This window comes from Podarcis filfolensis, assembly GCF_964270895.1.
Source record: "Podarcis filfolensis genome assembly, chromosome: Z".
Lineage (NCBI taxonomy): Eukaryota > Metazoa > Chordata > Lepidosauria > Squamata > Lacertidae > Podarcis > Podarcis filfolensis.
The window spans coordinates 42,962,910-42,989,588 of NC_139617.1; the positions used below are offsets into that span (position 1 = coordinate 42,962,910).

General features: G+C 43.6%; 1 protein-coding gene across 1 annotated transcript in view; it reads left to right on the forward strand.

Moving 5' to 3' along the window:
• Positions 1–26,679, forward strand: part of PAPPA (pappalysin 1) — a 236,225-nt gene that overhangs the window by 73,998 nt on the left and 135,548 nt on the right. Inside the window, exons 6-8 of the mRNA XM_083597139.1 lie at positions 2,407–2,528; positions 11,103–11,610; positions 25,123–25,251. Of these exons, the coding sequence (XP_083453265.1) occupies positions 2,407–2,528; positions 11,103–11,610; positions 25,123–25,251 (759 nt within the window). The remainder of the gene's footprint in view (positions 1–2,406; positions 2,529–11,102; positions 11,611–25,122; positions 25,252–26,679) is intronic.

The following is a 26,679-nucleotide window of genomic DNA, read 5'->3' on the forward strand; positions in this document are numbered from 1 at the left end:
GAAAGTTGCCGAGAAGGGAATTCTCAGAATTCAGGGACACATTCCAGCCAGGCAAGACTACTTGGGGTACAAAGCAGGACCAGCAAGATGTGTTAGCTGGAGAGAGTTCTGAGGTCTAGATATAGAGGCCTGGAGGGCCACATTTGTCCCCCCAGGTCTGATGCTCTAAAGCAGGGGTCAGCAAACTTTTTCAGGAGGGGGCCGGTCCACTGTCCCTCAGACCTTCTGGGGGGCTGGACCCAACGCCTCCTGAAAGCACCCCACCACCCGAAAGGCCCCCCCACCTATGCCACTCATGCCACAGCCACCAACACTGCCTCGTCTTCGGCAGCATTGGCGTCCTCTGTCTTGGCAGGGCACAGAGCCCATGCTGCTGGCCTGGGCAGCGGAGGCAGCCTCTGCGCTGCTTCCGCTTCCTTCCTGCTCGGCCGCTTCCTCCCACTTGGTCACCTTAGCAGGAAGGAAGGGGCAGTACCCAGAGGCATCTGTGGCTTTTGATTGTCCGCAGAAGCTTCCTGCAGCCAATCAGAAGCCGTGCCACGTCACGGAAGTCAGTCTCCGCATGGCGAGGTCTCTGCGTCGCGCCTGTTTAGCTCAGGGACTGACTGAGCGGGCAACAGGGTCCGCAAAGTTCGTGGGCCAGATTAACAAGCCCAGTGAGCCGTATCTGGTCCACAGGCCTTAGTTTGATGACCTCTGCTCTAAAGCCCTGAATCTCTGTGGTGCAATGGGTCAGTGCGTCTGGCTGTTAGCTGGAAGGTTGATGTTTTGAGCCCACTCAGGGACAGCTGTGGGCAGGATTCCTGCATCGCAGGGGGTTGGACTAGCTGATCCCCAGGATCTCTTCTAACTCTACAGTTCTATTATTATAATGAACTGAGCTGGTAGCAGGGGGTGAGGCACTGCATGGATGCTCTCAGAAAGCAGGTGTTGTATGCTAGAGTCTTAAAATGAATGTGAACTTGGGCTGCCAAGTAAGCACAAGTAAATACTGGAGCAGACTTGATCATTGCTATATGTAATAGATTATCAAGTTGAGCATGCAGAGACACCCATGGAGGCCTTGAAGTTTATGCATTTCCCCACATGCTGCACGGGCAGCCGTTTGGGGCAGGTGCCCAGGGCCCCATTCTCCAGAATGAACAGGAGGGTCCTCAGCACAGCCAGATGGGCTTACAAAAATTTGATGTGGAGTCACAGATGTTGCCATGTAAATGGGGTGGAAGTGGGGGGTTGGGAGTTTAGGTCCATTAAGTACAGAATCAAAAATGACCTGATGGTGCTGCTGTCCACATCACACACACCACTTGCCATAATGAAGCATTTTCTTGGATTCAAATAAATATGAAAAAGGGGCAGAAACAGAAGACTCCCCCCCCCAACCCATTCGTTTCCTGACTGCATCAAAGCAGTTTTTAATCTCGTTATCCCCAGCCATTGCAATTACTCAATATGCACCGGACTGACACAGGCAGATATTTTTGACGGGCGTGACTGCGGAGTCCCATTCGGGCAAGAGAGACGCTCTCCATCACCCAGGTGGCTGTCATTTCCGCAGTTCCAGCGATCGCTATCTCTTTAATTCTTCCACAATGGCAGTGATTTGTGCGGTACAAACTTCTTGATCTAAGGAGGCGATTGGGAAGCCCTCTTGGACGTTCATGTGACTGGCTTGCTGGCTTTTAATTTCCCTTGCAAATGCCTGCGTCTCTAGCGCATAAGGAAGGGACCCAGAGCTTCCAAAGTAGTGAAATATAGCCCATTCCTCTCATTTTCGAAGTTGCACTTCAAGTCTCCATGCTTTGAATGGAAAGGCAATTCCTTTAATGAGCATGAGGTGTCCTTTCCAAATGTGTGTTTGGAGGCAAACTGCTTGATGAAACCAAAACTTGTTTTGCAGTTCTTTAAGAGCATGTCCAGAAAGGTATGACTGATGCTTTCTAAAGGAGGGAACCTATCTTACCTGGGATTGGTATCAGATAGGCCCCAATTTAGTAATATTTTTTTAGAAAGTTAACGAGCACCAAAGGCGCAGGCATAGGGTTAAAAGAAGCTTGCAAACCTTGGTTCACAGGGCAGTCCTGGTTAGGGCCCACCCCAAGGTACACATGACCATAATACTAGGGGTGTATAACTAGAAGCTCTCTAGTTGTTGCTGGACTACAGCTCCCATCATCTCTCAGCACTGGCTGCGCTGGGGGAAGTTGGATTCCAAGCACAGATAAATTTATATGGAAGGGCAAATTGCATCTTTTCTGCCTCTTTCTCTGGTGTGCTATATCAAGAGGCGAGGTGGGAGGGTTAAGTGATCTTCAACTTGTTATCTTGTCCCATTTTATTCCATTGAATTCAACTGTTACTAAGTTGGTGCGTTTTCTTTCTTTTTCTTATTTCCTGGCCTCCTAGAGAAGTGGGATCAGCCTGTGATCTCTGCGTGGAAGGCAGGACCCTTGTGCAGTATGCATTCAGAGCCTCATCACCGATGCCATGTGACCCATCTGGACACTGGAGTCCCCGTGAAGCAGAAGGTGACCTCACTCTGGGGGAAGGGAAATGGACAAGAAGCAAAGTAGAGGGTGGTTGTGACAACAGTGGAGGAAGGAAGAGAAGACCAAGCAAGAGAACAAGAAAAATGAAAAAATAATATAGTTCGAATGATAGCAGAGAAGTTCATAATTAGCAGATCTGAGGCACAAATTTGTCTTGCTTATACAGTAGTGCTTGACTGTCTCGTGAGACAAGGACCATTGCTGCCCAGACACGAAGCGGTGGTGATGTTTACTTTGTTTTGTTTGAGCCAAGATTAGTGCCCAGGACTCTCAGTGAGATTCTTAAATCAATTTAATATAGTGCAACCCACATTATGAATGTAAAGTTGTCAGGGAAGGAAGGTTACCCCCCCCACACACACACATGCACAGATGTAAATAAGCATAACTGACAAGTCATTTCTATGTCCAAACTGAAATACAGGGTTGTGTGTGTGTATTGCCCATTGTTAAATAATATTCAAGGTATGTCAAAATTTCATCTCACACTTTTACCGGTCGGTGGTTCGAATCCCCGTGACGGGGTGAGCTCCCGTTGCTCGGTCCCAGCTCCTGCCAACCTAGCAGTTCAAAAGCAGGTCAAAGTGCAAGTAGATAAATAGGTACCACTCTGGCGGGAAGGTAAACGGTGTTTCCGTGCGCTGCTCTGATTTTGCCAGAAGTGGCTTAGTCATGCTGGCCACATGACCCAGAAAAAACTGTCTGTGGACAAATGCCGGCTCCCTCGACCTGTAAAGCGAGATGAGCGCCGCAACCCCAGAGTCGTTCGCAACTGGACTTAATTGTCAGGGGTCCCTTTACCATTACCTTTATGTCCCCTATTAACGTGTATGGGGAAAGGATTTTGGCCCACCTGTAATATAATTAGCACCCCCACCATTGTTTTATTTGAACACTTGCTGCTTTCAGGAGGTCAGGAAAGTTTCGTGACTGCTGTATGTTAGAGGTTTTACACTTGTTGCTTACTTTACTAAACTGTAGGAGATAGTTGAAGGTTCCCCTGCTTATAACTGGGGTTTTTTAAGCTTCACGCACATATATAGCAAGTTTCTCCAATACCTCCCAGCCTAGTAGTACTCTCTATTGTAGAGTTGGAAAGGACATCAAAGGTAATTTAGTCCAAACCCCTGCAGTGCAGGAATTATTGGTTAGATTTGGTTTAGAAGGGGGGGGGGGAATACTAGACATGGTAAAATAAAATATTTCTCTGTATGTCTAGATACAGGTTTGGAGCAAGTATTCTTTGGTGAGAGAGCCCCAGTAGAGATTTAAAATAACAAAATATGCAGCAAAGTAAAACATGGGATTATAGGCTATAAGACCTTTAAAATATCCCCTTCTAAGTCGCTTCCAAAGCTCCCCACTTCCCTTAGCATAGAAAGAAACCACATGTTTGGTAAGTTAAAAAAGGTTTACAAACTCTTCAAAGGTCAGGTTCATGTACTTTTCCATATGGCAGCAAGAAAAGACAGGTAATATACCTTAAGTATAAGGATAGTAGTTTATAAATTATTTGTATAGAAACACCAAGATGGCTTGCTTAAACCACATGGTCTAAGCTTGGAGTATCCAGTGAACCAAATGAAGCTTTCGCTTCTTGGAAGAATATCAGCGGTCAAAATTAATATCTTACCGAAAATGATCTTTTCGTTCCAAGCTCTACCAGTGATTAAAGGCACCAGCTATTTTAAACAATGGGAAAATTACATTACTAATTTCATATGGCGGGGCGGGGGGGTGAGAGAGAGAGAACGGGACGACAGGATTAAATATAAAATATTAATTGATGCAAAGAACAGGGGGGATTTGGGCTCCTAGACCTGAAAATGTACCATGTCTTTGTTGAATGAAAGATTGGGTGGAGCTGAAAAACATAAGCATCCTGGATCTAGAAGGATTTGATCTGATGTACGGATGGCACGCCTACGAATATTACGACAAAGCCAAGGCCCACAAGGGATTTCACAATCATGTGATCAGAAAGAGCTTCTACAGTGTCTGGGGGAGAAACAAAGAGCACATTGGTGGATATCTCCCATCAAGCAGTGGCAATAAAAAACCAAACATGAACAAGATCTGGGGCACATATAAGGACCTCCTTGAGTGGAGGGAGGGCAGTTTAGGATTAAAGAGAAGAGAAGAGGTACAAAATTGGGTTTCAGACTGGTTCCAATAGTTTCAACTAAATGAGGTCTTTAGGAAGGGCAAAGAAAATGGCTTTCTAGATGGGAGTTCAGAATTTAAGAAAGGAATATTGGAAAGCAATCCAAAATTAATATCTAAACTCTATAAAATCTTTCTGGAATAGGAAACAAAAGACAAAATGGTTAAGGCTGCAGTGATGTATTGGGCCATAGATATGGACCACAATATCAAAATCTCAGCCTGGGAAAAATTCTGGGATAAAACAATGAACTTTTCAGCTTGCAACTTGATAAAGGAAAATATAGTAAAAAAATGGCCTAAAGGTGGTACATGACACCCTCCAAATTGGTTTAAATGTATGAAAGTAGCTCTAAACTCTGTCCGAAATGTGCAGAGGCTGAGGAATCCTTCATTCATATGAGGTGGCACAGTAAGTACGCCCAAGAGTACTGGGAGATGGTCTACAATTAATTCAAAAAAATCCTTAAAATTACATTTCCAAAAAACCTTGAAGCCCTCTTACTAGCAATCATTAGCAACAAGATCTCCACAAAGGCACACAACATCTTTATCTATGCAACAGCGGCGGCCAGAGTAGTTTATGGTAGAAGTTGGATGAAAAAAAACCCAATTCCATTTAAAGACCAATGGCTGTATAAATTGTTAGAATTTGCTGAACTTTCCAACTTAACAGCCAAAATAAAAGATCAAGATGAAAAAAAGGTGAAGGGCGAATGGGACTCTTTTGGGGAATACTTAAATACTGAAATCAATCTGAAAGTAGGGCTGATCTTATGAAGAACTGCTAAAAACAAGGAGGGGCAACAAGGGGAACAGGAGGGTGGAATAAAAAACTGATATGCAGCTTAGCTAGGAATACCAAGAACTCCACGGAAAGTTAGGTTGGGAAGTCAGTATAGAAATTATGTTGGATGGTGAAATATGATGTGTAAACATGACAACTGGAAAATGCATAAATAATAAATAAATTTAAAAAGAAAATAACATAAAACCAACCATATTATTTTATGTTATTTTCACTAATATATGCAGTTTTAGGTACACTTTCCCTTTATGTCCTCATTTTTATGCCTATTACTTTGGGAACCACATCACACAATTCAGGGAGCTATGAAGACTACCAGCTTTTCAGTTCATGTACGATTTTGGAAAGGGTGAATTAGTAGGTTTTTAAAAAATAAAATGCAAACAGAATCAAAATTGCCCCCCCTCCCTAAATTGTTGTAATAGATTTCTTTTTTTAAAAAAAAAAATATATTGATTGTCCAAAATCGTTCCAATAACAGCCTCATTATAACAATATCAATTTTATCCAATTAATACAATTATTAATGTCAATTATTCAAATGTCAAATTATACAATTTAATTTAAACTGGTCCCCTCGCATGCTATAGTTGATGAGTTCATTCTTCTATATTTTTTCTGTGTTCCAAAATTTTAATAATTTTCAGTCCATTCCAGAATTTTGTGATTTCAATTTGTGTTGTTATAATAGGTAATTTATAAAGTTTCAAGTGAGGAACTTTAACCGTAATCCTTATTCTTTCCTGTTTGTGACAATTTTTTCCATGATGTTTTCCCATCCATATATGGTGTTGTACCCTTTATTCCTGCAACTGTTGATGATTCCCGTCATGTCTCAGGAGAAGCTGTTATCTCACAGTTTCCAAAAGTCACTGCATCACTTCGTCCATTGATTCGGCTTCCAGTAATGAAGCTGTCTTTGCCATTTTTCCAGCCTAGGAAGAACGGTCTGAATCCAGACTGCAGATGGTTAATCTAAAAACTTCTATTCTCGCAGCTGGTAGACTTCTTTCCTCTCTGCTGCTGATTTATGGCCATTTATCCTTATCTCATTATTTGTGGATAATGAAGGTTAGGGAAGATTTTGCTCTATATTTTCAAAGCATAGCATTTCTTTCCCCCTTCCCTCTCAGTTCCTTTCTGTCACACACGCAGTTCCAATTTTGTTAAATTCCATATTATATTCCAATTTCTTCCGTCTTCACTTGTGCAGATATTTTTTAATAACACTTGCACTCAGGGGGCGGGGGTGTTGTTGTTGTTGTTGTTGTTGTTGTTGTTGCCTTATCATAAATATAGAGGGAAAAAGTAAGCAAACCGTGGGCTCCCCTCCACCCCCATTTCACCGAATGAAATCTGCTCTCAATCCAAAATGTTTACATCTTTGTAGCTGGGTTGTTTTTGCAGTTTATTATCTCAATGTCTCTGGCACGTGCCTGTAGTTTACTCCAGTTAAGTCCAACTAACAGGATAACCTGTGCTTCCAGGAACGGGATCGGGGAAGGGGTCACAGCACCTGGAGTGCTCCGTGGTTCAATGCCTTTGTCTGCCCTCACGTTCCATGGGGAAGCGAGGGCCAGACCAGCAGGCAAACTGCGGATGAGAGCCTGGTTCCCCTTCCAACCAAGGAGGAATGCAGATAATGAAATTCCCCCATCATTATATGATTATCTCCATCTGTCTTTCTCCCGTGGTATTGAGAGAGACTCCATTCCTGGCACACCGGAAACAGAAAGCGCTGTAATGGTTTTCTTTTCGTTGGCGTTGGCTGGGAATATGGTCAGTCCGCTTGGAGCTGTGTGTCCTTCCACTTGTACATTAGATCCTTATGCATCTTGGTTAGTGAAATCAGCAAAAGCTGAGCTGGGTATCTGGACCTCAGAGGTTGTTGATGCCTCGTTGAGGGAAGATGTGGTCCTCACTTGTCAGAAAGATGTGCTGGTGAAACCACTTTTGAATAATCCAAATTAGAATCCCAGAGTAATTCTGGGCAACTACCACCTGGTTTCAAATATATCTTTTGGGGGGTGCTACAGTGGGCGTTGGCTTTTCAGCTTCAGGTGGTCCTGGACTGGATCCATTCCAGCGTAGTTTCAGGATGTATTTTTGGGACAGAAACAGACTTGGTAGCCCTGAAAGATGACTTGTGTGACAGCTTAGGCTAGGGGAGTGCCCAGACTTCTCAGCAGTTTTTTATACAATGGACCATTATATCCTTCTGGACTGCTGCTCTTGATTTGGCTTTGGAAGCCCTGTCTCCCCTGTTCTGAGCTACAAATGATTTTGCAGGTGCCTTCTTCCCTCATCAACTCTCTTCTGATTCACAAAGCAAACCTTATTGATTTCCCTCACATATCAACACAGGCAGCTTTCTTCTGCCTGCTCTGCCCAAACCCACTTTTGCTTTTGCAATGCAAATTTTATCGATTTAGTAGATCTAAGCATAGCTTTCTTCCCAACAATGCTTGCTCAGTTCTGAGGGTTTTTTAAAATGGAGTGGGCAACCCTGACCCACACAGCAGAGGACACACATGAGGTGATGATTTCTGTGTGGGGAAAGGGGCACGTCTCCCCCCAATTTCCTGCTGTAGTTGACTCTGGAGTTCAATCCCTGGCATCTCCAGGTAGAGCTGGGGAAAACTCTTGGTCTGAAATCCTGTAGAGCTGCTGCCAGTCAGTGTAGACTGTACTGAGCTAAATAGACCAATGGGCTTCTGATAGGAAGATTCTTACGTTTCAAAAGGCCTTGCTGCTGCTTTTAGTAGTATTAATAACAGTAATAGTATTTTAAAAGAGATTTTGAACTGCTTTCTTGTAGGATATGCAATGTTACCTTAATTTGGCCAAGAATATCCTTTGCATCTCAATAGTCCATGTTTTGTTCCTCCCACTTCTTGGCTGTGAATAAAGGTTTCACACAGATATTGTATGCTGTTGGTCTCAAAAAACAACTAAACTCTGGACAACGTTTCCAGCAAACTAGTTTTTGGAAGAAACTGATTTTCTGGATCCATTTCAATCGGGGTTTAGGTCCGGTTTTAGCACAGAAACTGCTTTGGTCACCCTGTATGATGACCTCTTATTGAGAGAGAGGCAAGGGAAACATGTCCCTGTTAATTCTTCTCGACCTCTCAACAGCTTTCAATACCATTAACCACAGTATCCTTCTGGAGTGACTGTCTGAACTAGGGGTGGGTGGCACCGCTTTGTGGTGGTTACAGTCCTACTTAGATGGTTGTTTCCAGAAGGTGTTGCTTGGGGAATGCTTTTCAGTCCCATGGAACCTTCAATGTGTGGTTCCAGAGGGCTCAATCCTATCCCCCATGTTGTTTAACATCTACATGAAACCTTTTTAAAAGCAGGAGTGATGAAGTCATCTGCTGGAGCACAAGGGCAATTGATGGACACCTCTTTTTCTGGCAAAGTGAATGAAGGGATAGCGAGGAATTACAGTACGGTCCTTTCCTTTCATGGATGGTTTGCCTTTCTAATAAAAAGCTTAAGGTTTCATTTCACCTGCTGAATGATGTTTTCTTGAAGTTCAGTGGGTGGTATTCAGCTGAGCTTTCTTCCAATTGAAATTAATTAATGTCATTAAGTTAGCACCATCCATTTTAGTGGGTCTGTTCTGAATAAAACTGAGTTGAATACCACCCAATGTGTTTTGCAAGTTTAACATACACTGTGATTGGGGGTGGGGGTGGTCTTCCAGGTGCTACAGCTCCCATCATCCTTGACCATTAGCCATGCTGGTGGGGTGTTGGGAGTTGGAGTCCAGCAACATCTGGAAGCCATGGGCTCCTCATCCCTGCTGTGCAAATTTACCTGGGATTAAATCCATTGAGCTCAAAGGAGCCTGCTCCTAGTGGACCCACATAGTATTGCACTATAAGACAGTTGAAGCTCAGAGCTCCCACAGTGGGAGGCAGAACACTTGACAGATCTGTGGCCCTCTGGATGTTGTTGGGATGCATCCCTACTACTGGCCATACAGTCTAGAGCTGATGGGAGCTGGAGTCCAGCAACATCCACAGGACCACACATTCCCCATCTGTGGCACTGGAGATGTGGTACAGCCCCAAACACAGACAGACTTTTTCAGTGAGGAATAGGTCTAACTAGTTTGTCATGGCATGAGCTTTCATAAGGAAGAGTGATCCTGCTCCAAATAAATTGAGTCACTGTTGCATGCTATCTCTTTGTGACCAAGCCTTCACTGCCTCATTCATATTTTGCAAAAAGAAAAGAAAAGCAAATGCGAGAAGATAACATTTCCTTTCCACTGTTGTATTTGGCTGCATTGTCCTTTTCCACTTGTTTCAGTTTAATGTTGTTTTTATCTGCTTGTTACCAATCCTTTGCTAGCTTCTGTTGCATTTTCTTATTGCACTCCAGTCTTTTTAGCTTTGGAAGGGCAGGGGAGACAAATGATGGAAGGGTGAGGGACACATCAGAGTAATCTATGAAAAATCATGCATGGTCGTGGAAAAAGTGAACAGGAGGGATGGGGGAGAAATTTTGTTTTGTTACTCCCTAATTTTCTCTTCCCATAACAGTATGTGAACTGAAACACCACAGTCACGCTTTGAAACTCACACTTCTCCAAATTTTGCAAAGCAATTCTACAGTCAAACAGTGTTTACAATTAACTCCCCACCAGTTCTAAAGACAAATGATTGTTTCATCAGACAAAGGTCTGGCTATAGAGGAGCATTTCTTCCATGTGCCTAAAGATATGTAACAAAGGCACCTGGTGAGCCACCCTGGGGAGAGCATACCACCTACAGGGAGCTACCACAGAAAAGTTTTGTTCCTGTGTTATCACCCTCCAGACCCCTCGTGGAGGGGGCACATGAAGAAGGGTCTCAAGCAGTGTTACTGAAAACCAGATATGAAAGTGAATTGGGTAAGAGGAGGAATTCAGTTCAGTTCGTGTTTCAGTACAAAACCTCCTAACAGAAATGCAACTAGCCTTTGACACTGGATGTGCATATTTTTATGGCCCACTTTATTTCTGTAATTATAAATTGTTATAAACTGTTTCTGTTATTCTGTTCTAATGTTGTGTTTTAATTTATAACCTGCCCTGGGACCTTAGGATGAAGGGCAGATAATAAATTTAATAATAATAATAATAAATAATATGTACAGTTTAACAAAAATAGCATACATAATAAATTATATTCTGCATGCAGAAAAGTATATATTAAGAGAAATTCACACTAAAATGCTGATGAATTTTCACGATGACTTTTTATTGCAAACTGATCCAGAAATGAGGAGAACTGAACTGGGGTTTGGAAATATGAGAATATGAGAAAAACTGAAATTGACTGGCTTCTCCTTCCCTAGTGGATAGAGAGTTTTTTCTTCCAATGCAATACCACAATACTTGAGGTTGTCCAAGGAAATTGATGGGCAAAGGAAAGAAGCTTGTGGCCCATCAGTGTCCCATGTAAATTCTTCTTTATACAACATATAAATTATATTGTGGAAACTGAAATTTCAGGTTTCCAGTTTTATAAGACCTGTGCAGTGTTGAGGTGTTGTCTTCAACTTTACATTTTCTTTATGCTTTCAAGGTCCCCCTGATGTGGAACAGCCGTGCAAGGCCAGTGTTAGAACTTGGAGCCCCAATTCAGCAGTCATCAAGCAAACCATCCCTCCTGCCTGTCCCGAACCCCAGGGCTGCTACCTGGAGCTAGAGTTTCAGTACCCGGTAATCCCAGAGTCTCTGACCATATGGGTGACCTATGTCTCTGATGACTGGCATTTCAGCGAAGCGGTGAATGACATCAAACTCTTAATGGTCAGTGGGCGGAACATATCCCTTGGCCCTCAGAGCTTCTTCTGTGATGTCCCCATGACCATCAGGCTGGACTCCAAGAAGGTGAATGAAGAAGTTTGTGGCATCCAAATCTACACTTTGGATGAACAACTGGAGATTGATGCCGCCATGATAAGCTCGGTCCCTCAGAGCAAGCAGTGTGCCAACTGCCGACCTATCTGGTACAAAGTAGCCCGGGACCCTCCCTTTCAGAAGGGCTCTCCATTCATCATCTCAGACCTCAGCCGGAAATTCATGGACACGTAAGTACTGATAGCGCAAAGGCAAACAGCTCTTGATTTTATCTGTTGGTGCAAAGCTTTGATCTGAGAACACTTCAGAAATGTGTGATTGTGGTCACCACAAGCAGGACCTGCAACAAAATGTTATAGCACTCCTGTTCAGTGTTCCACCCACCCGGACATGCCCTGTTCTAGGAAACTCCATGAATTCCTCCTCCCATCTTTTTGTGCTCACCCAGTCCTCACTGTGCTGTTTGGATTCCACCCCCTTCATTTACAATGTTATTTTTTCGTACTTCAGCAAACCTTCAGTTCTCCCCAAACCTGCTGACACTTCCCTCCTCTGCACAAATGATGTTGGTTTATCTATGTAAGGAGCCACACTTCGAGAAATGAATTATATTATTATAAGCAGTGAAATGTACTCCACCAGGCATCCCTATGTGGCCCTCAGAATTCCCCCCATTTGAATGGAATGAGTGTGTGTAGGAACTAGCCTTCTGTGCAAAGGTAGAATTTACATGCTTTGTTCCATCCACTTTTGCCTCTGTCCCCCGTCTGCCACTGGCCAAAAGGGAATTTGGCTCTCAGGCTAAAAAAAAGTTGCTTCCCCACCACTGGAATATATTATGGTAATAATTGCAAGCCAGTTTTCTGCTTGAAGAATACCATGTGACTTGCATCAAGAGAGGCAATGAAGAATGGCATTCTGAGGACCTGTTTGAAGGACAGGGTAGGCATATCTTCGATAAACAAGTATGGTTTGATCTAAGCTGGGAAGTAGCTGGGATCCAGTGAGAATATTGGATGTTAATGATGCCATAGGGTTATACCCAAATTTGATTGGTGCAGAAGCACCAGAACAGTTAAAATTTCTCCTTGTCCTATCTACAATTTCCCTGATAGTACATACCAACATCTATACATTTCCTACAATGTCAACAGGGAGAAGGGTTAAACCTCCCTCTCCAAAAGCTATTCCTCCAATCAAATTCACAGCCCCTCCCCCTGCCCCAGTAGTTTCCTTTAGGGGAGGAAATGAGTATGCTTGTACGGTGTCAGATTCTGTGCTTTGGGATAAATTCTTCTGAGGCAGAGAGCATGTCCATCAGGCCACTCTCCAGATGGCCTGTTTGGTGGGCATTTGTACTGATTTGTTTGTGCAAATTTTGAAGGGACATTAGAAGACTGTTTACTGAGCATTCATTCTGATTTTTTGTGGGGAGATTATATGTCTTTTTTAAAAAAACAAAAAACTTTTTTATGTCTCAGTTTCTAAAAATACATACGTCAAGCAATCTCCATAGCCCCCCCCCCCCCCGCCAAAGAAACATTCCATGCATATGCAGTCAAACAATGAGTTTGTAAGCAGTTTTGAACTGATTACAACAGTTGGGTATCTTCTGCTCTCTGTCTTAACAGATTGTCTCAGAGTGAGCCATGGGTGAGAGGACAACATTGTCCTTTCCAGTGTACTGAATAAACACATGTAATACAGTTTCAAAATCATCTTTGGTCTTTGCATTCTGAGCATTGTAGGATGCTTCATTGGTTTCTGCATAAGGGCTAGATTCCATATTCTAATTCCACAGTGCCTCTAGAGTTAAGTTGGTAGCTATTTTCTAATACTATATTAATATATTATATGACTTTTTGCCAAGTAATCACCCCACCGCCCCCTTTAAAGCACATTTTCCTGCACTTTCCTTATTGCCAAAAGCACACACACACACACACACACACACACACACAAACAAACAAACACACACACACAATTTGGGTGAGGGGAGTGGAGTTGTTACGCAGGACTGCCAAATCAACTGAGCAACCTGCACTTGCTGGTATGTGATTGAATCCCACCCATAAATTGCAAAAGTCTGGAAGTACCCTATGCCTCAAAAAGCCCCTTTCGTGTTAAATCCATCAGGGGTTACTGAACCAAGATCTGAAGTACACCAAATTTCAGCTGTGTGCCCTTCAGCCAGTGGCATGGCTCCTTGCTGTGTAGTTTGCAGCTGCAAGCCAGCGCTGAAAGGTTGGAGCAAAGCGCCCTTGGAGAGGCCACAGTCAAGTCTGCCTCTTGCTGACTTGCATTTGGCTCTGGGTCAAACCTCTGTGCACAGAGGCTTGAGATAACATGACCCCCTGCTTTGGGCAAAAAGAAGCATGATCTCCAATCTCCACTGAATGTGGTCAATTTGCTAGAGCTCATCCCCACAGCTGCCTCTTGCTATTGCATTCCTTCCCACTCATCCATCTCCAGAATCTGTCAGTCTGTCTTCTTGTTTTTCCCCCCTGAAGCCCTGCTAGCCAGAGGAACATTCTGACTCTCAAACATTCAGATGTGGCTGCCAGGTCCACCTGCTGGGGGCTGGGGATTAAAGTAAATTTAATGGCATGCAGCCCCACCCAAAACACAGAGCTTTGAGGAGATCTTAGCGCTGCTTCTTTTCATAGGAACATAAGAAGATATCTTATACAAGGCTGGGCCACCAGAACCATCGTATCTAGCACTGTCTATTATAGTGTGGGGAACCTTTTCCCCCCTGTTGGGGAAAATCTCTTGGGGGCCACATATGGGTGGTGGGTGGGAACAGAGTCATAAGGGGGCAGGGCATCCCATTCTTCCCCCTCTGCCACCATTTTCTCTCTTTTCTGCCCCTCTATCTTGCCACCCCCACACTCTTTTTGCCATCCCTTCTCTCCCTTGCCACCACCTGCCTTCTTTCATTTTTTCCTGCCACTGTATTCTTTCTTTCTTTTTTCTGCCACCCATTTCTCTCTCTTTTCCCCTCTTACTTCATTTCTTTTGGGGGAAGGGGTGGAGCTCCCTGGCAGAACATATTTCTATGTGGAGAGTCCCTCAGTCCTCAGCATCTCCCATGTAGGACTGTGATTATTTTCCCCCATCTGAAACCCAGAAGAGCCACTGCTACTCAGTCAAAGCAATACTTTGTTAGAGGGACCAATGGGTCTGATTCAGTATAAGGCAGCTTCTTCTTAGAGAAAGGGCTGCAATTCATAGGTAGAACATCTGCTTTGCACGCAAAAGGTCCTGGGTTCATGCCACAGCATCTCCAGGTAGGGCCTGGAGTCTCCCTGTTTGAAACCCTTGGAGAGTTGCTGCCAGTCAACATAGACCAGAGCTACATGGACCCAATGGTCTGACTCACTGTAAGACTGCTCCCTGTGTTCCTTCATCCCTTGCTTCATTCAGGCAACCCCATTCATGCGTTGACCTAGAATAAGTCCTGCAGATCCTGATTTGTGTCTGGAGCAATGTGTTGGTCCATTGCTTGCTGTGAGTTGTTGTTGTTGTTGTGGGGGGTTGAGGCCAGTTGCAAATGTGATGGTAACAGTGGAGATGAAGTCAAGACACAAAGTCCCTCCCAAGGGAAACATTATGGAGCATCCTTTTGGAAGAGACACCTTATTTAACTTTCTACATGCAGTTCTGTCCCTCCCAAGGTAGAGCAGATGTTCCTTCTTTTCTGATCTCTAACCTTGGTAAATCACCACCCGCAGGGCGGGCTCAAGATGTTTTGGCACTATAGACAAAACACCCCAATGCCCCTCCCCAATGCTGCCTACCTCCGCAGATCCAGGTCCCCAATCCCTCCCTGCCCTTGCTGCCAGCCTATGCTGCTTCTAGACCTGTCAAGGCAACTGTACCCTCACCTGCAGCTGCGTCTCTGCTACCACCGTGACAGTGGCAAGGGCAAGGGCAACAGGGCTGTGTTGGCAGTGTGGGTAAAGTCCTGGCAGGGCCGGCAATAGTGCATTGGCAGGGGAGATGCACTTGGATCTGCCCCCTGAAGCAAATGGCTTCACCTCACCTAATGGACAGGTCACCCCTGACCTTCCCTATTTCCCAGCCCTGCTAACTGGGGGGCAAGAACCTTATTAAGATGTTGTTAGTGTGACTTTTTCCCTCTGTCACCAGTAGTTCAGTCTTCACACAGTGCATGGTTCTTGACACAGTGAATGGGCAAATGCTGCACTGCCTGGCAAACCTTGGTCTGCCCTCAGCTACTCATCACCTCCCTGCCTTCTTTTTTTCCAGCCAGTCCAGAGGGTGGCACTGGCTGCTGGCTTCCTCTTCATTATTCCCCTTAAAGAGATTAGCAAAACTAAATTTAGTTGGCCCTTGCTTTCATTGGCTCTGGCTTAGCTGAAAGGCCTTTGCTCAGCAACGGAGCACTTGCTTTGCATCTGCAAGGTACCAGGCTCAATCCCCAGCTTCTCAAGGGAGGTCTGGGAGAGACTCATGCATAAAACCCCAGAGAGCCGGTGCCAGCCAGGGTAGACAAAACTGAGCCAGCTTTCTTTGTATTCCTAATGTTTGGTCTCCCTGCCTTCTGCCCCTACCAGTCCCAACCACTACACAGTTCAAAGCTAAATGCTGGATTTGCTGCCACAAGATTTGCAAAGCGCCACCAACTGGGACAGCGTCAAAAGGGAACTAGGAAAAATCATAGATGATCATGGGCGATCAATGGGCTTGTGGGCTTCCCAGACTCATCTGGGACCGGTTGACCTGTGGGATTGCCTTAGCCCATATGTGCCCACTTACCTGTTTTGATGTCTGCAACTGGCACTGTTGCAGGAAACTAACACCATAGTCTCCACATTGAAATGCATAGCTGGCCCCTGAGATCCCAGCCAACCCCACAGCCCTGTGGCTTTCCGCAGAGATCATGGCTGCATGTGGCCTGTTTTGCCCTCCTGTCCATCATTCACAGGAGACTGTAAAATCCAGACATGGCTGTGTTAGTTTGATGCCCCTCTTGTGGGATCCAAATGTTCTTTGGCACTCTTGCCTTTTAAATCAACTTCATAGTGAAAAGAGGGGTGGGATGTGCATTTGTCTGGGTTGCAGGGGCAGAGAAATTGTTGTGTGTCTTTTGCACCTGTTCCCTCTCTAGCCTTGTCCAAATAAGTGAAAATGCAGCTGAAATAACAGGAGAGCAGAATAGCCGTCTGAGTTTTGACGTCTCTCCTTTGTTTACTGCATACTGCACTACTACCCTGTACCTCCAACACACGCAGAGCTTAGACTTCTGATTCAGACAAGGATTCCCTACATTATCCAAGTCAAGCTTGTCACAGCCTTTTGGCATTTTGTTTTAAACACACACACACACACACACCCCAGAGAGAGAGAGAGAGAGAGAGAGAGAGAGAGAAGAAGAAGAAGACAAAAACAGAAAAATAGACCTAAAGAGGTGAGGGCGGTCCCTAATTCATGTGTCCTAGAATCACCCTTCCCTCATTCAGGGATTGTAAGAAGTGTTTTGTTTTTGATACACTTCAAAGGACCAGTGGGAACACAGAAAATCCTCCCTGGAAATCCACAACTGCTACTGGCCTTACCCAACTAAGCTATTCTCAGAGTATTTATATATTTAAATGGTGGAGTTGTGTGGGGGGGGTTTGGGGGGGTGACCATATAACAAGGTTGTGTACAATATAAAAACATAATAGAATCATAGAATTGTATAATTAGAAGGGACCGCAAGAGTCATCTAGTCTTTTAATGCAGGAATCACATCCTATACTACAGTAGTACATTAGTACAACATCAATACTGTACTACATTAACATAAATAGAAACATCAATAAAGACTGGTTGGTTGAAAAAGAAAGAATCACATTGCAAAGGCATGTCGGAAAAGAACAATTTTTAAAAGACATCTAAAATAAATGAGATGACTAATGCAGTAATTCTACTGGCAGGGAGTTCCACAGGGCAGGGCCTGCCACAATAAAGACTTGTCTCCTAGTAAAGACTGACCAAGTCTTGGATTTCAGTTGTAGTGTCACATAGTGATCAGATAGTCCTTAAGGTACTTTGGACACCAGTTGTGTAGGGCTTTATGAATTAGCACAAGATTCTTGAGCCTGGCCTGTTAAAATCATTGAAGTTAATAAACCTAAGTTTCTCATGTACATTAATGCTAATGTGAGTATGAGTATGAGTATGAGTAACATTTAAACCTACCTAATTAGAAATAATAAAATCCTTTGAAATTTGCACTTTTTGCAGTTTTGCAATGCAGTTTTCCAGCCATCTGGTGTGTACAGAAATGCATCTACTAGGATAATGTGGGCATAGAAATGGATGCATTTGTGAAAGTCACTTACAAAAATGCAACATAAGATCACTTTCAAAGTTGTGTACATTGCATACAAAAATTGCATATAAAAATGTGTACATTAGGAGACATTCATGCTAAAATGCTGATGAGTTTTCTGGACTTAAACAAAAAGCATGAACAAACTGCTTTGGAAATGTAGAGAACCGAATTTAAGATTTGAAAAGTGAGAAACCGAGATAATACAAAATTGGCAGATTATTCCATCCCCCGCATATTGGCTATTTACCCATTGATGTCGAAAACCCCACTCCCAACAGCCACACACATACTGTTATTTTAAAGGAAAAAACCAGACATGTTAAATCAAGGATGGGGGACCTGCCTCACCACCCAATATTTTTTGGACTTCAACTCGCATCAGTTTAAGTCAGCATGGTCAGGGACTATGGGATTTGAAATTCACTAGCATCTGAAGGGTCCCGATCCCTGTGACACAGAAACCTGTCAATTTCAGTTTCTCTCTCACACTCCCCCCCCCAAATTAAATTTAGTTCTTGAGGGAGTCAGCATGGCAGAGGCAAATAGCACATCCTCCTTGCTGGTAATATGTTTCCCAGGCATTGTGCATTATGTGCCCACAAAGTTCTTCCCAAATTCTGAATCCCAGAATCCTTTGCTTGTTGCCTGCCACACTGGTTGATTGGGAGGCACATTTTAATCTGCATTGAAGCTTTACTTGGTTCATCACCCTGGTTACCTGATTAAAACTTAGTAGTACCAGTTTGTGTGTTTGAGGGAGGTGCTAGTAACGCAAGAGAACCTTGATTTAAGGACCCATTGGAAAGATTTCAAAAAGAAGGAAGAGCTGTTGGCGTTTTGTTATTTGTGGATTGATCAACAGATGTCCAGCAAGAAAGGAGACCTTTCCAGTAACCCATTTATATGGAAGTCAGAACAATCATTATCCCCTAAGTCAGTGTTCCAAAAGCCCATTAAAAGACAGGGGATATAGATCTTAAAACACCAACTTGCTTATGCCCTTAACTTTGAAGCAGGCTCATATACTAAAGCAGGAACAGGAATGCATCAGGCTCGGTGGAGAGTGCATTTTGGGTACTGCTGTGCTCTCTGTCCCTGGTGGCTGGTGCCCATTGGGACTGGTAGATGAGAAGGCAGAGAGGTCAATAATAGGTGGAGCCAGAGCCAATGGCAGGCAAAGCCAACTAGTTTATTTATTTATTAAATTTGTATACTGCCTTTCATCATAAGATCTCAGGGCAGTTCACAGAATAAAATACAAGATAAAAACACAAGTAAATAATTAAAACAGTTAAACAATAACCTCCGCTTCCCACAGGTACATATTAAAAACCTGTAGAATATTAATCAGCCAAAGGCCTGGTTGAAGAGGAACATATTTGTCTAGCACCTAAAAATATATAATGAAGGTACCAGTCAAACGTCCCAGGAGAGAACAGGGAGAGCTAGTACAGAAGTCAGTACAGAAAATGTGCCTTTTTGTGTTATCACCCTCCAGATGTCTCATGGAGGAGGCACACAAAGGGCCTCAGATGATGAACACAGAGTCTGGGTGAGAGGCGGTCCTTGAGGTATTGTGGTCCTGAGCCATTTAAGGCTTTATAGCTCAAAACCAGCACTCTGAATTGGGCCTACAAGCTAATTGGCAGCCAGTGCAGTCAGGCCAGGATCAGTGTAATAATATGCTACAACCGTCTTGTCCCAGTGAGCAGCCTGGCTGTCAAATTCTGCACCTGCTGAAGCTTCTGAACCATCTTCAGAGGCAGCCGTATGTATAACATGCTGCAGTAATCTAACCTTGAAGTTACCAGAGCATAGACAACAGTAGTTAGGCTATCCCTGTCCAGATAGGGGTGCAGCTGGGCCACCAGCCAAAGCTGATGGAAGGCACTCTGGGCCACTGAGGCCACCTGAGCCTTGAGCAACAGCAAAGGATCCAGAAGTACCCCCAAGCTACGTACCCGCTCCTTTAGAGGGAGTCTAACCCCATCAAGAGCAGGCAACCTCCCACCCAACTGGTCTAGGGAACCACCCACTAACAGTGTATCAGTCTTGGTTGGAAGGAAGAAGGCAGGCAAGTGAGGACTGGCTGCAGGCAGACTGAAGTTGGTGAGGCAATGCCCCATTTGCCCTAGTAGACCAGCCTCTGCTGCTCTCCGTTAGAGAAAGGGGCATAGTAAGCAGAGGGATAAAAGCGCCGTACACTCCCTGAGCCCAGAGTCTCTGATGCAGGCTGGAAGCTTGAACGCAAAATTGAACACAACTTTGACCCTGTAATGACATTTTCCCCAGATGCAGAAAAGAATGGAGCAACACTTGTTCGTTGTTAACAATATTGTGAGTGCTCATGCCACTTCTCTGATAGGTGAGATTCTCCAAACAGCACAGCATGAATGTGGTTTTGCTTTCTTTTGCAAGGCGGCCACTGTGGTGAGACACTCCCCTGCTTTCGATGCTTTTGGTGTTTGCAAAAGTTTTGAGGAGGACATTCTGCTTCACTTATGTGCATCCCATAACTTCCAGATGAAATCCTGTGACATTTCATACTACAAATATTTCAGGGCAGGGGGTTGTCCCACTTTTGTTGCAATAGTGCCCCTCTTGACAGTGATAGTGTGGGAACACTGGGGAAGTATCACAGGACAACAAGTAAAGCAGAATGACATGTGGATGGTCCAGTATGAATCCACCACAAACACATCATTATTGCATCAGTGTCATGGTGCAAACAAACAAGCAAAAACAGTCTGGAGGGTCCCTGATTTTATTTACAAATATACAGTTATGTGAGTGTTGTGAGTGTCGGTGGAGGCACAAGAGTCCATGGCTTCCACATCAGAACACTAGAAAGTACCAGCCACTGTCCCAGAATGCTGCTAGCTTACAGAGCTGAAATGTGACTCTGTCTCGCTTCTCTTTTCCCCTCTTTGACAAACTACAGTTTGTTCCTCTACACAGACACCTGGTTCATACCATCCTTGCACAGGACTGGGAGGAGATAAGAACATTTCATATTGGGTATCTCCTAGGCATTGTGAAGGCTTTGAGGTGGGTGGGGAACCTCAGGCCTGGAGGATTAATGTGGCCCTCCAAGCCTCTCTATCTGGCCCTTAGGACTCTTTCCCTCCTTTCCAGGCTTCACCTAACACTGCTCCTTGAGTGTGTTTTGGCTGGCTGAAATGTGTCTTTGAACTGTGATAGTGCCTCTTGCTTCTTTGTGTGGATGTGCACTGAGAACTACTGATTTTTTCATGGCTGCAATGTAAAGCAGGGGCTCTCTGACATTTCAGACCTTCTTGCATGCAATGCATGTGCTCTGTTACTGAACTTTCAGCTTTCCTGAAGGAATTCCACAAACAGCAGATCGCATGCTTGGATCCCCCCACAGACTGGTGTGTTTCCTTTTGCCCTGTAAAGAAGTAATGGCACTCTGTCACTGATCACAAGCCTGCAAGAGATGCTAATCTGTAAATCTGGTGGTACATGCTCATTAGGAAAACAAAAAAATCGGAACTGAATCTTAGAACCTGTTTTTAAGCCCCATCTCTGGGGTGCTCGCTTTGGCTGAGTGTGCAGTGGATGGATGTTAACAAAATCAGGTCTATTAATTGTGCCAGAAAGGTTAAGATGGCTAGGTCAAGTGGAATGATTAGATGATGGAAGTCTACTGAAAAAGTTATGTCAGGAATTCAGTTGGAAGGAGACCAATAAGTGGACTATACAACGTTTAGAAGACATCTGAAGGCAGCCCTGTATAGGGAAGTTTTTAATATTTGATGTTTTATTGCACTTTTATATTTGTTGGAAGCCGCCCGGAGTGGCTAGGGCAACCCAGTCAGATGGATGGGGTACAAATAATAAAGTTGTTGTTGTTGTTAAAAAGACGGAGGAGGATTTGGAGGAGCCATGAGCAGTAAAAATGAGAAAAATTCACAGAAAGCAATCATGGAAGATAATTTTAAATTTAAATGCTATATTTGTGATGAGAGGAAGGGAAAATATCATTTTGATTTTTGGGTTGTATCCAGTGTTAGCACTACTCTAAGTAGACCCATTGAAATTAATGGGCAACACCAAGTTAGAGTCATTAATTTTAATGGGTGTACGCTTAGTAGAACTTAGTTGGACCCATCCCTTTGTATTGATGGTGACCACACATAGCAGGTGTAAGGTATCTTTGGCCCCTCTAGATGTTGCTGAACCACAACTATGATGCCCACCCATCCATGCTGGGACTCATGGGAGTTATAGTTCTTCTTCTTTTTAAATAAATAATCTTTATTAATTTAAATTACACACTTATACAAAGTATTTACAATCTCATACTACAAAAAGAGAATTAAAGAAAAAACAATTAAGAAAAAAGAAAAGAAGAAAATACAGAAAAAAGAAAGAAGAAAAAGCAAATTTATATACATAAAAACATAATCTTCCTAATTAATACAATGAAACACTTAAATAAAAAATGCTTCCGACAAAACAAGTCTTCCAATCATTCTCATTGTACTGTTTATACTGTTGTTTTTTTCGCACAGTTTTATATTCATTAATATTGTTCCCGTCTACTTCACAAATGGGGAGTTATACTTCAATAACATCCAGAGTGCCAAAGGTTCCCCTAACCTGATATACGCACTTAGTTTTTCTAAGGAGGGACAAGCAATTGCAAGGGATAGAATACATTTCTTCTCACTTTCCTACTTGGAAGCCAGCCCTCCCCCACAATCAATGTAATGGGCTTGCCCTGCCATCTAAGACTTAGGAACATAGGAAACTACCTTGGTATAAGTCAGACCATTAGAACCCCTGTTTTGTGTGCTGAAGGTCCCTGGTTCAATCCCCATCTAGGTAGGATTAAGGGAGACTCTTGTCTGCAATCAGGCACACCATCTATGTGGGGCCCGAGCCCCTCCCAATTTTCAGTGTAGGGGCTAGGGCCCCCACAGTTCTGCAGTGGCTGCCACATACACTGCACAACATGTCAGCATGCTCCACGATGTGTGAGAGTGACAGCAGCATGCCGTGGGGTGTGCTCATGTCATGTGGGCATGTCACGGCGCATGCATGCACGGTGTAGTGATGGTGCACGGCCACGAGCCCCCCCAATCGTGCCAAACTGATGTGCCACACAGCATCAGTCTAGTGATAGGGCCGGCCCTGGATCATCTCTTGGAGAAAGGTTGCATCTGCCATATGATTCATTAAAAAATTCCCTCTGGCTCACAAATGGCCAATAGATACTGGTTCAGCTGAAGGGGCATCCTTACCCATTTTACCCTGTGTGGCTGAATATGTTCATAAAGTATTATCCATCTCTCTCTCTCTCTGTACATCAGATTGCAAGATACAATGCACATCTTTTTTTAAGAAAGAAGAAAGAAGAGCAATTCTGCTGTGCAAACAATATCATTGTTAAAGAGCTATTAGTTTTGCTGTAATAAAAACATTTTAGCAGATAGCGATGGATCTCTCTATTACTGCAATCCATGCACTTTGTCCCAGTTTCCTTTTGTCTAGGAGACAATTTACAATTTTATTACTCTCTGCTGCATCTCAAACTCATTCTTTCTTTGGCAGAAACAGATCAGAAGGAGATACTCTGGCTTCATATAAAAACATAAATACCCACCAACTGGGAAATTGTCATTTAGAGTTAGCCATAAACATTTCATTCATGTTGGCTCAGCCCTGCTGTAATGCTAATGGTGTGAGCTTTTCTAGTCATCTGTTTTGCTAGATTCATTCTACACCGAGGAGGGAAAATAAGTTCAGCTTCCTTCTGTTGCCACATGTTTTAATAAGAAGAACAGTAGTATGACAGGATTGAAGGGGCTGTAGCTCAGTGGCAGAGCATCTGCTTTGCATGCAGGAGGTGCCACATCCAAACCCCAACATCTCCAGGGAGAGCTGGACCCTTCCCAGTGCCAGTCAGTGTAAACAATACTGAACCAGATGAATCAATAGTTGAATTTCAGTATAAGGCAGCTACCTAATATTCCTATGCTTCTGTGAAAGGTCTTGTAGTCCAACCTCCTGTTTGGTGTCAGGCATCCAGAGTAAGAACATCCCTGATGGATGGCCACCCCAAACTTGCTGGAAGACCTCCAGCAAGGGCAAGCCCACCTGCCCTGGAAATTGTTTCTGATGGCAAACTGCTCTTATCATCAAGAAGTTTCTCTCAATATTCCATCCAAATCTCTCCTCCTGTAAGTTCAGCCCTTTGCCATGTGATAGCCCTTCAGGTCCTAGAAGAACGTATTCAGTGTTAGTCATACTCAGTGTAGATGTATAGTCTTGTTAATTTCAGTGGGTCTGCTCTGAGTAAAACTTAGCCCTCGTCTGCTCTATACATTTAAAGCAGTAGCATACTACAGTGGTACCTCTGGTTGCGAACAGGACCCATTCTGGAGCCCCGTTTGCAACATGAGCAGAACGCAACCTGCATCTGCATGTCTGTGCATGTGTGGTTGCGATTCGCCTCTTCTGTGCATGCGCGTGATGTCATTTTTTGTATCTGCGCATGCGTGAGTGGCGAAACTCAGAAGTAACCCCTTCCGGCACTTCCGGGTCGCCGTGGGACGCAACCTGAAAACGCGCAACCTGAAGCAAACGTAACAAGAGGTATGACTGTACTTTAAACAGTCATGACTTCCCCCAAATAATGCTGGGAACTGTTCCCCTCACAGAGCTGCAATTCCTGCAATTCATCTGGTTCCTGGAGTGGTTCAGCAATCAATCCTGAGAGGCCTGCATAGAGATTGCATTTAAAAAACCCTCTGAAATTGAAATTTACAGATTTGCCCGAATGTCCAGTGATGGTAGAGTTGGAGGCCTTGGTATTCAAATCAGGATGCCCCAAATGTCTTTGTTTACACCTGTGATATGTTAGAGGGCATGAGGACAATGAGATTTTCCGAGATTTTCCGAGACCAGGGAGAAGAGTCGGTGGAAGAAGATTGGAAGAAATTCAAAGACTATCTACAGAAATATTGTAAAATTAATGAATGTTAGAATGATGTTGGATAGAAATTAAGTGGTTTCCAGCTGTAATGCTTTAAGAGAATATGAAAAAAGGGTTATAAATAGGTACAAATCTAATGGTAAGGATTTGCTGAACCAACAATTTGAAGTGGAATACAACAAAGGGAGGTATGAGGAGGTCCGGGAAACAAGCTAAAGGAAAATAAGCAATGGAAAATCTGTGTGTTTTTAACTATTTTTATTTTGTATTTTTGTTATTTTTTTCATTTTTATTGTAATACTTTAAAAAATCTTAATAAATATCTTATATAAAAAAAAGAGATTTTCCTGGAAGTTGTATTCTGCACCTAGTATTATATGTTGAGACTATCCTACACTTTATTGCCTGGCTAATGTCTCCTTCCTTATCTTGCAGTGAAATACAAGCAGGCATCTTATACACTTACTGGGTTTCAGTAATTTCTGGGATGGAAGAGAGCGAAACATCCCCACCACTCACCTATGTCCATGGAAGCGGCTACTGTGGAGATGGGATTATCCAGAAGTAAGTGCATGGTGCTTTTAAATTGATTTGATGACACATCTAGGGATGTGAACATCTGTAGCCCATCAAATGCTGCTAGAGTACAACTCTCATCATCTCATCAGAGTTGGCTGCATTGGCCTGAGTGTCGCCTCTGGTGAGCAGGCTAATCCCTAGTTTAAGGCATAATGAAGGTGTGAAGGTAACTTGAACATTATGTAGTCCAAGCACCTACTGATACAAGAATGAGACATTGGGGTCATAAGAGATAGCTCAGTGAAGATGTTGACCCAGTTTGCAACAGCTGTGCAAATTCCATGCTAGGGATCATTAGGTAATGAAAATAAAACTGCTGATACAATATTGCCATTATTCAAATCTATGGTGTGGGCGCATTTGGGATGCAGTATACAGTTCTGGTTGCCTCACCTGAAAAAAGGATATTGTAGAGTTGGGAAAAGGTTCAGAAAAGGGCAACCAAAATGATCAATCATTACCATGAGGAAAGGTTGCAGATGGAATCTGGCTATTGGGATCTATGAGCAAAAATCTGGACTGTAAAAGTGATTACTAAAGGTTGCATAACTAGTCCCCCAGTTGATCTACGGTGCTGAAATGGTTGTGCATGCTTTTAAAAGAGCATTCATGTTTTCTTTATGCTACATATAGACTTTCGTTGTACAATAAAGTGTTTTGAGGTCTACTACTAGGATTGGAGGGGAAATAAATTCATTTCACAATTGAAGACTAACTTACCCAATTCACACTTTCAGAAATAATATGTGAACCCAAGCACAGCCAGCTTTCGATATCCACACTTCTCCAAATTTCACAGTGCAGTTCTCGCACTGTGCCCGACCCCATTCTACCATTCTCATCATGTGTTGAGTGATGTTTGGGGGTCACTTCTGGGTTCAGCATCATGTGTGCATGTGCGATCACACGTCTTTCAGGCAGGGGTGAAACTAGGCTTTTTTCACCTGGGTCAAAGACCCAGTTTGGCCCTTTGCTCATTTGCACACACACACACACACACACACACACACACACACACACACAAAACACACACACAGAGAGAGAGATTGGGAGCCTCAATGGTGCCCCTCTGGGGGCTTCACCTAGAGCAAAAAACCTGGCTAGCCCCTCTCTGCCATTAACTACAGCTCTGATTTCATGCAAGTGTTAATCTGTTGTTGCCTGTATACTAGGAAGAAGTGTGCACAAAATGAACATATAATACAAAAATGCATATTGGGGAGAATTGTAAACAGATGTGGAAATATTGAAAACTTAAGAGTGTAAAAAGGAGAAACTGAATTTGACAGATTTGCCGATCCTTACAAATGTTTTAATTTTTCTTACTTTCCCTCAATATACATTTCACTTTATCAGCCTGTAATGGGAGAAGGAAGTAGAAGAGGCAGAAGGGGTTATTTGGACCATCACAGC